The sequence below is a fragment of the Doryrhamphus excisus genome, chromosome 2, assembly GCF_030265055.1.
Source record: "Doryrhamphus excisus isolate RoL2022-K1 chromosome 2, RoL_Dexc_1.0, whole genome shotgun sequence".
Lineage (NCBI taxonomy): Eukaryota > Metazoa > Chordata > Actinopteri > Syngnathiformes > Syngnathidae > Doryrhamphus > Doryrhamphus excisus.
Window position 1 is genome coordinate 4734984 of NC_080467.1, and position 15528 is coordinate 4750511.

At 42.4% G+C, this 15528-nt stretch overlaps 2 protein-coding genes across 8 annotated transcripts in view; both read right to left on the reverse strand.

Annotated features, from left to right (window-relative positions):
• The window catches only part of LOC131120071 (spectrin beta chain, non-erythrocytic 1-like), a 57267-nt gene extending 50769 nt beyond the window's left edge, over nt 1-6498 (reverse strand). For both annotated transcript variants that reach the window (XM_058065147.1, XM_058065148.1), the window contains exon 1: nt 6348-6498. In XM_058065147.1, coding sequence (XP_057921130.1) covers nt 6348-6498 — 151 coding nt within the window. The remainder of the gene's footprint in view (nt 1-6347) is intronic.
• Nucleotides 6499-6505: 7 nt separating this feature from the next.
• The window catches only part of LOC131120073 (acylphosphatase-2-like), a 46052-nt gene continuing 37029 nt past the window's right edge, over nt 6506-15528 (reverse strand). For 5 of the 6 annotated variants that reach the window (XM_058065152.1, XM_058065154.1, XM_058065151.1 and 2 more), the window contains exon 11: nt 6506-6629. In XM_058065152.1, coding sequence (XP_057921135.1) covers nt 6506-6629 — 124 coding nt within the window. The remainder of the gene's footprint in view (nt 6630-15528) is intronic. The other variant, XM_058065155.1, reaches the window with a different exon arrangement.

Genomic DNA, 15528 nt, shown 5'->3' on the forward strand with positions numbered 1-15528 from the left:
GGTAGATGATTGACAGATCTGACGGGGGTAAAGTTCACGGGTGGCCCACCTTCACGCCTCAGTGACGGGCTCAACTCCTATTTGGGCGCTTTAGCACGTTTTTTTTGTAGCCTGTGACATTCATCATGTGTCCCCCTGGGTAGCAAGCACGTGCTAACCGCTCCTAGCCCGAGGTGGCAGGCTGCGAGTTCCAATCTAAAGAACCCTTTAAAGGAAAATTGCCATTTGGGGGGAGGGGGCGGGGCTTGTCCATATCATCTACATTCCTGATCTTTCTCTTTTGTGTCAATTCTAAAGATATACAAACAGATAAAAAGAGGCAGCGGTGATTGCACGTAATGCAACGCACCTGTTCCGCTTTCTGAAAAAAAAGCCAAATAATTATGGGAACAATTAAAAACTGGTAAAAATGACATTTATAGAAAATTGGGTTTGATAAAAATTTGAAAATATTCTTGGAATAAAGTAAAAAAAAAAAAATAAAAGATGTATAAATACAACTTTGGGATCGGGCGTTAGGGTGGGGAAAAATGTGCAAACTCTTTGCATCCATCCATCTTCTATGCCGCTTTGCATCATCTAAGACAGGGGGTCTCAAAGATGCGGACCGCGGGCCAAATGTGGCCCGCAGGACACTAGTTTGAGGCCCCCGCCTTGACATGAAAGTTTAATGTTAGTGCGGCCCGCGCAAGTTTGATATGGATGCTGTATGGTATCATGTACCCAGAAAAAATTATTACGTTTGATTAATGTTCATGTTAAAGGTTAAATAACTGTTAATAGTTATCCTCCCTATCCGTGTGGAAGTGGTAAGTTTTTGGCTATTTAAGTTTAAAGGAAATAACTTGAAGGCTACCGTTTAGGTCGCTAGCTCTCTAGTTTGCAAGTTAGCATGTGTCTCAAGACCCTGCAGTTGCGCAATATTTTGTAAATAAAGAGAGTATAAATGTGACTATAGTCGTGTTTTGTCATGTCTACAGGGCTCTAATAATGCTTTGTTCATTTTAATCTGAAAAAAATAATTTGTCTACCCACTAACTATATGTGGTTTCTTAACTTTTTATTATTTGCCGTTTTATTATTATTATTATTATATTTATTTATTTATTACTGATTGATTTTCTTTATTCTTGATTTGTTTATTTTTTTTCATCTTATTTTGTGTAGAAAAATAAAAATTAAGATATTTGAGAACAGAAAATCTTGTAGAAAATCGGAACAAAAGCGAAGTTTTTAAAAAAAATTTTGTTTTTAATAAATGCGTTTTTTTGGGGTTTTTTTTGGAAAACCTGACCCAGTCTCACCCAGACCCTAGCTCCATTGGCCCCCAAGTAAATTGAGTTTGAGACCCCTGATCTAAGAGTAGCCCATAAATCGGAAAAGACCAAGTCCTATCGGGAAGGGTGTGACTGCTAAAAACGTACTCAACCTTTTTTGACGCTAATGTTAGCAGCTAACGCTAAATGACATCTTCCATGTGTTGTTTTCAAGATCCAGTATTATGATTAGCTGGAGGAAAGATGCCCCTTCAGAGCAAAAGAGGCTGGCGGTTGCATCAGGTCAAAGGTCAGAGGTCAGAGAGAAGGAGAAAGTTGAATGCTACGCCTCAAGCGGCACATCGAGCGTCACGCTGCTTTTCCTGTCGGCATGTGGCTTCCTCGTGGCTCGGGCCCCTCAGGGGGGCAACCATGTCGACGAAAACAAGCGCACCCAGTCGGTCTCCCAGTACACCCAGATTGAGTCCCGCTCCCGCTGGTACAACCAACCCTTACTACGTGAAAGCCACGCCCACAAGGTAAATAGACATCGGAGTGCGCACAACCCAAAAAAAAAACCCACTCAGCTCCTCAGATGGCTAACAGCCTTCCAGCTGTGACCTCCTTTCCATCCCAACATGACCCACACCTCTGCAGTCAAACTGCGGTGGTGAATTTCACACCAACATGCTGACCGCCTGCCCCGCCCCCAACACACAAAGAAAGACATTCCTCGGAGGTTACAACACCGACAAGAACAACACATCAGACCCCGAGGGGTGACGATCACAGACTTCCTGCCCAGGCTAAAACACGCCACGGTCCTCCACTCAAGACCTCTCATGACCACTTCCTGTCTGCCACACACTTTGGTCACACACACACACAAACACAACAAAACAACATTCCCAGCATTCCTCCATCTGGACCCCCACACAGGAAGCCTGCATCTGTGGACCCTGATGGTGGCTTTGGGAGGCCGGATCTGGACTTCACTTTGTTTGAGACCAAGATGAGGATGTCCTTGATATGACCTCAGGGGCACACAAAGACAAGCTTTAGCAATAACTAGCATATAATAATATATAATAATAAATTCATTCATTCATTTTCTACCGCTTTTCCTCACAAGGGTTGCAGGGGGTGCTGGAGCCTATCCCAGCTGTCTTCGGGTGAGAGGCGGGGTACACCCTGGACTGGTGTCCAGCCAATCACAGGGCACATATAGACAAACAACCATTCACACTCACATTCATACCTATGGACAATTTGGAGTCGCTAATTAACCTAGCATGTTTTTGGAATGTGGGAGGAAACCGGAGTACACGGAGAAAACCCACGCATGCACGGGGAGAACATGCAAACTCCACACAGAGATGGCCGAGGGTGGGGAAAGACAAAATAAGAAGCCAAAAAGTTACCACTTCCACACAAAATAGGAGGAGAACTCATTAATTCATTCATTTTCTACCGCTTATCCTCACGAGGGTCGCAGGGGTGCTGGAGCCTATTGTTGGAATAAAACTGTATATATCATGTACTCACATTCAATAAGCTTGTTTCATATTATCCAAGTTAATATCATGTAATCACATTCTTCATATTATCCAAGTTACTATTACATGCACATAGATCACACGCTTGCATAGAGCATCACATTCCTTTAGACACTGTTTTCTCTTGATATCCTTGAACTATCTGTCTCTGCTTTGCTTTCTCAAAATATGCTTGCTTGATGTTGAAACCAGTCTCAACCGTGTGAACTGTTCCCCCTCCCTTAGACGATTGAGACCTATGTAATAGGGCACACCTAAACTTTAATAAAAGAAGGAGAGCAGAGACTGTTTTTCAGAGTAGGTTGGATGAATGTTACTGAACAGTCTCTGATCACTCTCCTTGCAAGCCTATATCTCACGTCTTTGTGTCTTCTTTCACAGTTGGTGATAATGTTTTGGGTTTAACCCTAACACCTATCCCAGCTATCTTCGGGCGAGAGGCGGGGTACACCCTGGACTGGTGGCCAGCCAATCACAGGGCACATATAGACAAACAACCATTCACACTCACATTCATACCTATGGACAATTTGGAGTCGCTAATTAACCTAGCATGTTTTTGGAATGTGGGAGGAAACCGGAGTACCCGGAGAAAACCCACACATGCACGGGGAGAACATGCAAACTCCACACACAGAGATGGCCGAGGGTGGAATTGAACCCTGGTTTCCTAGCTGTGAGGTCTGCGCGCCAACTACTCCACCGCCGTGCCGGCCATAATAATAAATAATAAATAATAAATAATAAATAATAAATAATAAATAATAAATAATAAATAATAAATAATAAATAATAAATAATAAATAATAAATAAAATATAGTAATAAAACTATCAGGTAGATATCAAACAAAGCGCTCTAATCAGGCAAGATTACTTGTAAACAAACATGTAAACAAACATTTACTTTCCAAGAAAGACATTTTAAATGCTAGCTGTACAAATGCTACGCGATGGGGGATGGGAACCCCATGGAGCACAAAAAGAAACTATCCACCTGAGACGCCAGTGCCGCGTCGTTTGAAAAATGCTACAACATATTGCCAGAGACCTCCGCGGCGTCACAGAGGCTGCTCGGTGCATGTGCCCGAGTACAGTGTACCTTGTTGGGCCACACCATGTGGCTCTTCCTGCTGTATATTCTGGTTCTCCTGATAGTAGTGATCGACTAGTGATGTCATGATATTGAAATCTGCTGGTGGATAATTTTGGTGCCAAAATATTGTCGATATTGAGTATTATAGCAACATTTAGATCATGTTTTCATTCATTTTTGTCATGAGAGGTGTTATTTACATTTGCACCACTAGTGTACCGTGTAGCTGTGTGAGACATTAGCTCCACACAGAGATTGCCTGTATGTGTGTATGTTTTTGTAATGTAGCCAGCGACACTGTCTCCTCGATGTTGTTGATATTTGCCCACCAAACGCCATCAGAACCAAGGCACCTCCATCACTACTTTTTTTCCCCTAATTGGGAAAACTGTCAGGGCTGCACAGTGATCGAGTGGTTAGCGTTAGAGTTAATTAGCCACTCCAAATTGTCCAAAGGTATGAATGTGAGTGTGAATGGTTGTTTTTGTCTATATGTGCCTTGTGAGCCAGGCGGCGTTCAACTACAACCAACTGGAAGGACGCTTTAAGCAGCTTCAAGGTACATCTGGGAAAAGTATTATAATTTGGGAAAGATAAAGGACACAGGGCGGCACGGCGGTCGAGTGGTTAGCACGCAGATCACAGCTAGGAGGACCAGGGTTCGATTCCACCCTCGGCCATCTCTGTGTGGAGTTTGCATGTTCTCCGGGTACTCCGGTTTCCTCCCACTTTCAAAAAAACATGCTAGGTTAATTGGCGAATGTGAGTGTGAATGGTTGTTTGTCTATATGTGCCCTGTGATTGGCTGGAAGACCAGTCCAAGGTGTACCCCGCCTCTCGCCCGAAGACAGCTGGGATAGGCTCCAGCACCCCCAGCGACCCTCGTGAGGATAAGCGGTAGAAAATGAATGAATGAATGAGTTCTCCTCCTATTTTGTGTGGAAGTGGTAACTTTTTGGCTTCTTATTTTGTCTTTCCCCACCCTCGGCCATCTCTGTGTGGAGTTTGCATGTTCTTGCGACCAGTCCAAGGTGTAACCCGCCTCTCGCCCGAAGACAGCTGGGATAGGCTCCAGCACCTCTGCGAATGAATGAATGAATGAATGAGAAAACTGTCCATGTCGGTCTTTGTTTAAAACCCAAACATTGACTTTGGCATTCATGGCTTGTGTTGTCATTGATGCTAACGTAACTGCAGCTAGGGTAGTAGCTTCCATAGCTAGTAGCTTATAGGCCCGCCTCCACAAAGAGGCTGAATGAGATGATAGCCCCTCTCCGTCCGTTCATTCCACTTATAAAACCAATGCGCAAAGAAAGATAGAGAGTGAACACTCTTGTCATCCAGACTGTGTGTCACAGAGAGAACACGCAACCACGCGTACATAAATGAATATCAATTTATTCAGGACGTCATAATTATCCACCTGTTTTATTATCGTTCAATAAGTCGATTTATCCATGATATGTTTACGTACGAGACTTCGACCCTGTTTTGTGCGTCTGCAAGCTCACAGATGAGGCCCCGGGTCTTTAGACGTCCTGTCAGGTCGTACACAGACACGTTCTTTTATCAAGGTGTGAAAGTTCACAACTTCCCAGCAAGAACCGGATGATGACATCTCAGTCAAAGGTCCTAACTGTCTCAACATGTCTCATACGGGGTTTTCGACAGGCGGACATTTTTAAAAAAGGAGAAACACACAGTAAGGATAGAAAACACGCCTACACGCTCCTACTGCCTCCTTGGACTTCATCTGACTGTGTTTCTATGGCGACTGCCGGTTTTGTGTTTCCTACTTTATCACACGGGGTAGATCACACCCACACACAAGCAGCTTTATCAGGCGGATCACAAAAAAAAAAAGAGTTACAATCAGAGTGACACCTCTTGTCCATAATTACAACTCATTAACACTGAAAATAATATGACACTTTTTGAAAAAAATTACTATATTCTTTTCACTATATATCACATTTATGTTGTATGGATTTCTTTCATGGTGCATTAATGCTACGAGGATGAAGGGGTTCCAACATGGATGCCAACATCACACTGGCGACACACACACACACACACACACACACACACACTATGAGTCCTCCTGCATATTTTACAGCCGTGTGAATTATTCAGTGACGTAGGACACTGCAGTCCACCATCAGGCACACATACACAAACACAAACGCACACCCAACGATACAATTAGTTAATCATCAGTTGAAAAAAAACAACAAAGGCGTAACAAGCTCAAAGGTCAAATCACTTCCTGTTAACATTATCAGTAATATTTCAGCCACTTTTCAAAACGGGGAGGCGTGCCTCCACTGGGGGGCGCCAAAGAAGCCAAGCCTATAAAAAGAGGTTCCGATTCTAAGCCGGAGAGCAAGTGGACGTTAGCTTAGCATCACTCTACGACACGAAAAACACAAACAGGCGCTCACCTGCCAGCGCTTTGATGCGCGAGCGTTCAAAGAGGCGAGCCGAGCTGTTCTCGTTGTCCCAGTCGTCGGCGTCCCAGCGGTTGTTGACGCCGTCATTGTTGTATTGCTGCTGGATCTCCATGTGGTCGTAGTCCGCCGCTACCGACGTCATCTTGACCTCAACGCCACTCTGCCGTCGCCGCCGTCGCCGCCGAGTCCTTCCGACTGCTTCCTGCTGCCAGCCACGCAAGCCTCAAACACACCCGGCACCGAGTGGCGGGCCGAGACGTTGCTTTCCGAAACCTGCACATGCACACACAACACCGGGGTCAACAACACAAAATACAAGGTGACGACATCGCTAACTTATTAAAAAAATTATACAAATATTTATTTATATAACATTTATTTATATGAAATATAAATAATGTACTCAACATAGTGGAACAAAGTTATGTGTAGTAACTAATGTGAAATAATTAGAAAAAAATATTTTTTAAAAACTAAAATAATCCAATCCACTTTATTTATATAGCACATTTTATAAACAGAGTTTCCAAAATGCTGCACAGACGATTAAAATAAAAAGTGAAAATAAAATACAATAAAAAGGTACAGATTGAATTATCCAAAACTAAATTAAAAGTATCCAAAAATAATCCAAGATATTAAAATATTAAAAACAAGAAGCAAAGCAATAAAAGTATAAAAAAAATAAAACCAATTAAAATAAAAAGAAAGAACTAAAAGACACAGGACCATACGACTCACTCCGAGTTAAAAGCCTGAGAATAAAAGTGGGTTTTAAGACGAGACTTAAAATTTTCGATGTTGAGGGCCTAATAAATGAAATAATAAGAAGAATAAATAAGATAAATAATAAAATAAAGTAATGTTTTCACTCCTGACAGGACCCACGTGCTTCCCTGTGATTACAGGAGCAAGCTGGGCTGAAATGTGAGAGTAAAGTGCGCCCCCATTCGGCCACAACAGGCAACTACACAACAACGGTCAACTGGTGAAAGTCCTATGGAAGTCTCCATAGGAGCCCATGAAAAAACTCCAAGTATCCAAGCTGGTGAGGAGATGGATGGATGGATGGATGGATGGATGGATGGATGAATGAATGAATGAATGAATGAATGAATGAATGAATGAATGAATATCCATCATCTTTCTGCATCACGTCCCCGCTTCCAGTGCTGCTGATGGAAGAGGACAACGTGATGACTCGGCATAATCAGCCATCGGCAGCAAACAGTGGCGGCATGACTCAGCACAAAAACATCCGCACGCAGCTGACAGTAGCAAGTTAGTTGACCTCGTGACTTAAGAGTTAGTAGCGAATCAAGTTGGTAGAAAGTTAAAATTTTATTAAACTAACTTGCAACATTAACTCTAAGTAGCAGGTCAGTAGAGAGTCAAATCAAGAGTTAGTAAAGGTAGTAGTAGCGAGTGAGTAGACTTAGTGGCGAGTTAAAGTAGTCGAGTTAGTAGAGCCTTTGAGTTGAGTTATTTAAGTTAGCAGTTTGTAGAGTTAACGAGTTAGTAAACTTAATGGTGAGTTAGTCAAGTCAAGTTAGTAGAAAGTTAAAGTTAGAAAGTTGAAAGTTGAAAGTTATTGAAGATAGTAGATCATTAAGTAATAATAAAAAGTAGCGAGTTATTTGACTTAGGGTTGAGTTAGTAGAGAAATATAGTTTGTTGTCCAGAGAGTTGGTAGAGTTTGTAAAGTTAGAAGAGTTTATAGTAGCAACTTAGTTGACTTAGTGTGGGGTTAGTAGAGTTAGTTGACCAGAGAGTTGGTAGAACGTCAGTAGAGTTTGTAAAGTTAGCCGATAGTAGCAACCTCGTTGACTTAGTGTTGAGTTAGTAGAGTTAGTTGACCAGAGATTTGGTAGAGTGTTAGTAGAGTTTGTAAAGTTAGAAGAGTTCATAGTAGCAACTTAGTTGACTTGTTGTGGAGTTAGTAGAGTTAGTTGACCAGAGAGTTGGTCGAATGTTAGTAGAGTTTGTAAAGTTAGCCGGGTTTGATAGTAGCAACCTCGTTGACTTAGTGTTGAGTTAGCCGATAGTTAGTAGAGTTAGTTGACCAGAGAGTTGGTAGAGTGTTAGGCAGAGTTTGTAAAGTTAGAAGAGTTTATAGTAGCAACTTAGTTGACTTAGTGTGGAGTTAGTCGAGTTAGTTGACCAGAGAGTTGGTAGAATGTTAGTAGAGTTTGTAAAGTTAGCCGAGTTTGATAGTAGCAACCTCGTTGACTTAGTGTTGAGTTAGCCGATAGTTAGTAGAGTTAGTTGACCAGAGAGTTGGTAGAATGTTAGTAGAGTTTGTAAAGTTAGCCGAGTTGAGAGTAGCAACCTTGTTGACTTAGTGTTGAGTTAGCCGATAGTTAGTAGAGTTAGTTGACCAGAGAGTTGTTAGAATGTTAGTAAAGTTTGGAAAGTTAGCCGAGATTATAGTAGCAACTCAGTTGACTTAGTGTTGATTTGGTAGTGAGTAAGTAGAGTGTTAGTAGAGGTAGATGACCCCAGAGTTGGTAGCGTGTTCGTCAAGCTGGGTGGCAGTAAACAGTAGGGTTAGTAAAGAGTTAGTAGTCAATTGTTAGTTGACTGCAGTGTTAGTTACGAGAGAGTTAATAGAATTTTAAGTTCATAGAGCTGGTTAGCGTAAGCAGTAGGGTTGGCAGAGTAAGTTATTCGAGTGAGTAGAGAGTTAAGTTACTTTAGTTAGTAGAGGGTTAGTAAACGGTGAGTAGATGACAGGCTCCTATATGCACCCTAAGTGGCCCCTTGGGGCCCCACGGTCACCTGGGTCCCCCTGAAACACTGACAATGCCAATTGCCAACAATTGGGGTTCTTGATCAACAATTTGGCCACTGACTCCTGTCGCTAGCTCTGTTTTTGTCTTAGGTGCTGCTAAGATGGGATGTTCGAAATATCAAGTAGGACAGCTGGGATAGGCTCCAGCGTCCCCGCGAACTTTGTGCGGATAAGCGGTAAAAAAATGAATGAATGAACCTCAGAACAGATCCTGCTTAGGGCCCCCAGATGTCCATGCATTATATTTGCAACACATGACTTGGCCACATGGGGGTGCTACTTTATTGTAAAAAATCAAGTATAGACAAATGGAATGAAAATGTCATTTGATAGTAACAATTGAGGAATATTATACTCCCACACTGTAAGATATATAAGACCAGACGATGTGACGCTTGTTTCTAGAGGACTGCTGGTGAAGTGGGACAGCAGCAGCTTTTATTTTTAAAAAGTGGGTCGTCAAAAAAGCAAAAGTCCCATGTGAGCAGTGAAATGGACCAACAGAAGAGTGAAGCACACAACATTTCTACTCCACCTCCATCATGGCATGTTTACTGTAACTTGTTCGCTAAAAAGCCAAAAAGTGGGACATTGCTGAGCGCAAAGCTCACGTCTCCACGGCGACGGCCTACCCGGCTCGCTTTGTGTGAGAACCCCGCTCATCAAAGCGTCCGACAGCGACACAAAGATGTTCATCTTGACTACAGAGTGGATTCTGGAATGGTGATTACAGATAGAAAAAAAAAACAAAAAAAAAACATACTCCATCCACCAGCATCTTCCAAGCTCCAGCATCACTTAGTCACCATGGCAACGCTAAGCCGGCACCGTGTATTGTTCGAGCTCCCACGCAGGCCGAGATGCTCGCTCCACTTACAGCTGCCTCCTCACACGCAAAGACGCCACACACACGTACACACACACACACACACACACACTTGTAAAAGCCTGAGAGCATCATTTATATACGATATCTAGATACACTCAACAAAACTATTTTGGGTTTTGATCCCTCAAAAGGTGTCAAACTTTTTGCATGTATGCGCAGTTTGATCTTATCTCATCATTTTGACTATTTATCTCATAATTATGACCTTTTTATCTTGCTATTTTGATGTTTTATTTTGAAATTTTGACTTTTCATCTCATAATTATAACTTGGAATTTAGACTTTTTGTCTTGTAATTAGGGTACCGATAATTACCGGTCTGATTGCATAAAAATGTAATATCAGTTGATATTGGTGTCAGATATTTTCAAAAAATATTACGTCCTCGCAAGAACTGCACGTCGATGCGTTGTCACTCAGAATTAAAAAAATGGCGGCGGCCGCCGCGGCATCAAGTAGCAGGGGAGAAGAAAAGATGTTGGAATAGGATGTCAAAAGTATGGGAGTACTATACAGCTAAAAGGTAATGATTCGGTGGCCCTTGACCTGTGCAAAATACACTACCGCGATGCACCAGCACCCGGGAGCTGCTTTTGTGGAGGACACTGTACGTTTTCAACTTTTTTATTTTCCATGTTTGCAACGATTACTGTATGTACTGTATTTATGTACTGTGCTGTATGTACAAAATAGCAAGTTAAGCCGAGTTAGCTTTGAGATGGTTTTGTCCTTTTAAGATGTTTGGCTAAGTAAGAGACCTTTAATTATGGTTAGCTTGTAGCTCAGATAAACGACATTTCACATGTAAATGTCTGCTGCTAGCAAAGCAATAGCTTCAAATTATGGCCAACACAGATTTAGCTGTGTTTAACGTGAATGGTTAGCTGGTAATGCTACTGGTTAGTAAATGATGTAAAGAGTTTAGAGGTGACTCAAGGTCGGTGGGTTTAAAAGGGCTGCCACACGCGTACATTCAAATTTAGGACACAGAAAGAGTCATCCATCATGTCGTCCTCTCTGCCGGCGCTAAGTAGGCCGCCGTAATTCCGAGAGGACGGCGCCACTCCTTTGACCCAGCAGCTTCTCCAGAAGACCGGAGAGCTGCCTGAACCAGAAAGAGGAAGTAGAACACATGCTGTCACTGTCGCAGTGCAGGTGCTAAGCGCTAGCGCTACTTCTTGTGCGCTCTCCGAGCGCCTGGAGAGTCAACCTAGCCTGCGAGCTAGCAAACAACACATGAAGCATCACACCGCATTAAGGTTGCTGCTGTCTGCAGAGCATCTTCTCGTGTTACAATCTCTGCTCGGCGTAATTCGGTTAGCAGAGAGGGGGGGGTAAGTGCTAATGCGGTTAGTGGTTGCCATGGTTACGCTGATCAATCTATTGATGCATCCATTGAGACCAAACGGAAGCAAAAATAGTCTTGATGGGTTTCATGCCACCTAGGAGGCATTCAGGGACCGACATGGGCTACAAGTGAGGGCTTAAGGTTGGATCATTCATAAGTCATGAGGTCACATTTGATGGCACCCTAAACCTCTAACCCTTAAAACTGCTAACATAAACCCGAACCCCTGACTCTAACCCAACCAAATCCCTAAATCTGTAACCCTCTAACCCTGACCCCTAACCATAGCCCCAACCTTAATCCCGGAACCCTGTCACCCCCAACTCTCTTAGCCTGAAACCCTCTCACCCGAACCTACCCTAACCCTCTAACCCGAAAACAACCTACCCAAAACCCTAAAACCCAAAAATCCCTAAACCTCCCTAACCATAAGCCTATAACCCCCTCATCCTAACCTACCGTCTAACCCTCCAAACCTGACCCTAAATCATCCTAACCCTCCAAACCTAGCCGTCTAACCCTAAACCACCCTAACCATAACCTGGTAACCCTCTCACCCTTACCCTCTAACCCGAAACCAGCCTAACCATAACCCTCCAACCCTCTCACCCTAACCCACCCCTAACCCTCCAAACCTGACCCTAAATCACCCTAACCTACCCTAATCCTCCAAACCTAGCCCTCTAACCCTAAACCACCCTAACCATAACCTGGTAACCCTCTCACCCTGACCTACCTTAACCCTCTAACCCGAAACCAGCCTAACCATAACCCTCCAACCCTCTCACCCTAACCCACCCCTAACCCTCCAAACCTGACCCTAAATCACCCTAACCTACCCTAATCCTCCAAACCTAGCCCTCTAACCCTAAACCACCCTAACCATAACCTGGGTAACCCTCTTACCCTAACCTACCCTAACCCTCCACCCCGAAACCTGAAACACTGTAACCCTGACATCTAACCATAACCCCGACCCTAAACCTGGAACCTTGTCGCCCCAACCCCCTCACCCTCCATCCCTAACCCTGTCAGCTTCTAACCCTAACCCGTCTGAACCCCTTAGCCACTAACTTTTTAATAAAATAACATTTAAAAAAAACTATTAGGAAAGCAGGAAGTGAACAAATGTAACAGTTACTGATTGTAAAAGTACCAGATGGAGGGGTAGGATTTAATAAGCTTTGCTTCTTCCTACTCCTTTTGGACATGTGGAACTGTGAACTGATTATGGGATGCATTCAATTGTAATCTGATGCATGTTCAAATGAAATAAAACCATTACCATTACCAATACCAACCCTCCAACCCTAACTCTGTAACCCTCCAACCCACCCAAACCCGTAACCATAACCCCAACCTTGTAACCCTGTCACCCCAACCCTCTAACCCTCCAACCCTACCCCTGTAACCCTCTAATCCTGACCCCTAACCATAACCCCAACCCCGTAAATTATTAAACTGTAAAATTCATCATAATCATAACCATCATGTCTTCTTGATTGGTTGCTGGAAGAACCACAAAGCCTTCATGCCGGCTACGTGTGTGTGAGTCTATCTATATTTCATAACAACTCCATTAATTCATCATCTCCTCACGTTAGCGCATACACACACACACACACACACCTTGTCTCCATGAATCATCACACACAAAGCAACATGGAGATGCAACATTAGAAGCCTGAACCTTTTCATTATTCAAAAAGCTTCCAAAATGTGTGTTGATTTCCAGGCTAAATTGGCGTGATCCTTATGCCCCGCTAAGCACATACGCACATACACACAGACGCACACGCAAGTATGGTCGCAGCCCACGCTTGGCATTCAACGGTTTCAGCAGCTGTAAAAAGCGACATAATGATTAGAGGCAATGTACCATGGATGCTAACATGCTACTTTGTAGCAACTTCTTTGGACTTTACAGTGGGACCTCGGTTAGCATACGTGCATATTTGGTCATTTTTATGTTTACGTCAAAAATGTATGCAAAAATCTTTGCATAATGACACATGTTGTGTTATTAATACACTGCATCCAGCTGTGTTTCTACCCTACCCTGATCACAAAACGTCCGTTAGCCTTCTAGTCGAAATAGCTGTATCCCATAAGGACTGGGAATGATGGCCAAAATTCCAAAAAAAGTGCTGTTCCCCTTTAACTAACTTCGTTATTTATAGTGGAACCGTGCGCGTGTCAGCATTTTGATAAGGAATGTGTGATTTGATAAAGAATTATGATTGAAGAAATAACTCCAAGGTAAAAGTACATGTATCCCCTTCATTCGTTATTTACGGTGGAACCGTGGTCAGTGTCTTTTTGGACTTTAACCAAAGTGTACTCTAACAAAAAAAAAAACAACAACGGCAACAAAAACGTTGCACGTGTCAGCATTTTGATAAAGAATGTGTGATTTGATAAAGAATTATGATTGAAGAAATAACTCCAAGGTAAAAGTACATGTATCTTTACAGTGGAACCGTGGTTAGTGCCTTTTTGGACTCTAACCAAAGTGTACTCTAACCAAAAATAACAAACAAAGGCACCAAAAACGTTGCGCGTGTCAGCATTTTGATAAGGAATGTGTGATTTGATAAAGAATTATGATTGAAGAAATAACTCCAAGGTAAAAGTACATGTATCCCCTTCATTCGTTATTTACGGTGGAACCGTGGTTAGTGTCTTTTTGGACTCTAACCAAAGTGTACTCTAACCAAAAAAAAACTAACAACGGCAACAAAAACGTTGCACGTGTCAGCATTTTGATAAAGAATTATGATTGAAGAAATAACTCCAAGGTAAAAGTACATGTATCTTTACAGTGGAACCGTGGTTAGTGCCTTTTTGGACTCTAACCAAAATGTACTCTAACCAAAAAAAAACAAACAAAGGCACCAAAAACGTTGCGCGTGTCAGCATTTTGATAAAGAATGTATGATTTGATAAAGAATTATGATTGAAGAAATAACTCCAAGGTAAAAGTACATGTATCTTTACAGTGGAACCGTGGTTAGTGCCTTTTTGGACTCTAACCAAAATGTACTCTAACCAAAACAAACAAACAAAGGCACTCTCGTCACCACAACAGACCAATGCAGAACCCGCGTCACGCCGAACCAATCCTCATGTCCATCTCGTGTTCCATCCTTCCTTCACTCGTGAACAAGAACCCAAGAATTCAACGTACGTCAAAAAACTCAGATCAGCCCGTATCAGAAGGACTACAACTATTTTGCTTTTTCTTTGTCTTTTAGCCTTCACCATATGCCTGCATGTCAACAATGTTCTGATTCTTCTGACTGGTGAATGCCGAGACCGTGAAAGCGGTGCATCGGGTGGACGCTTGGCACCAAATAGCTTCAGGATGAGCCTGATATTCAGTGACAAACACCTTTTTCTACTCATGCTCCTCAATGGCCACAGTGTGTGCTGACAGACGGCTCCATTGTGAGTCCAGACGTCCAGAACCTTCTAGCGGGACAAGAACACATTGAGCGGAGTCGCTCTGTTCAAACAAGTCTTTAGTTCTTCTTCTCACAACTTTTACGGGATGGAGCTCTTCAAAGCTTCATAGAGCAGGGGTCTCAAACTCGCGGCCCACGGGCCAAATGCGGCACGCGAGACGCTAGTTTGAGGCCCCCACCTTGATACCAAAGTTTAATGTTGAAATGACAGCTTAAAGCACAATTAACATGATTTTGCCCCGCCCGTACTGTTACCCTACCCTGTTATGCTTTGGATTAGCAATGATGCTAAAGGCTTATGACGCTGGGTACAAATAAATGCAGGAAATGATTTGGAATAAAACGGAAAATAAAGCATCTCATCAAACATGTTGTTAAAGTTACGACGCTGCTCCCAGATGGAACTGAGTACGATGCTAACTTGCTAATTGGGTAAAATTATTAAGTTTTATTAATGTTCATATTAAAGGTTAAATAACTGTTAATACTGTACATTTGAATCTGAAAAAAATCATTTCTCTACCAACTGTATGTGGTTTCTTACGTTTTTCTTATTTGCTGTTTTATTATTATTTTACTTATTTATTACTGATTTTATTGATTTATTGTCTTTATTCTTAATTTGTTTATTTTTTTATATTATTTTGTGTACAGAAAAATAAAAATTAAGATATTTGAGA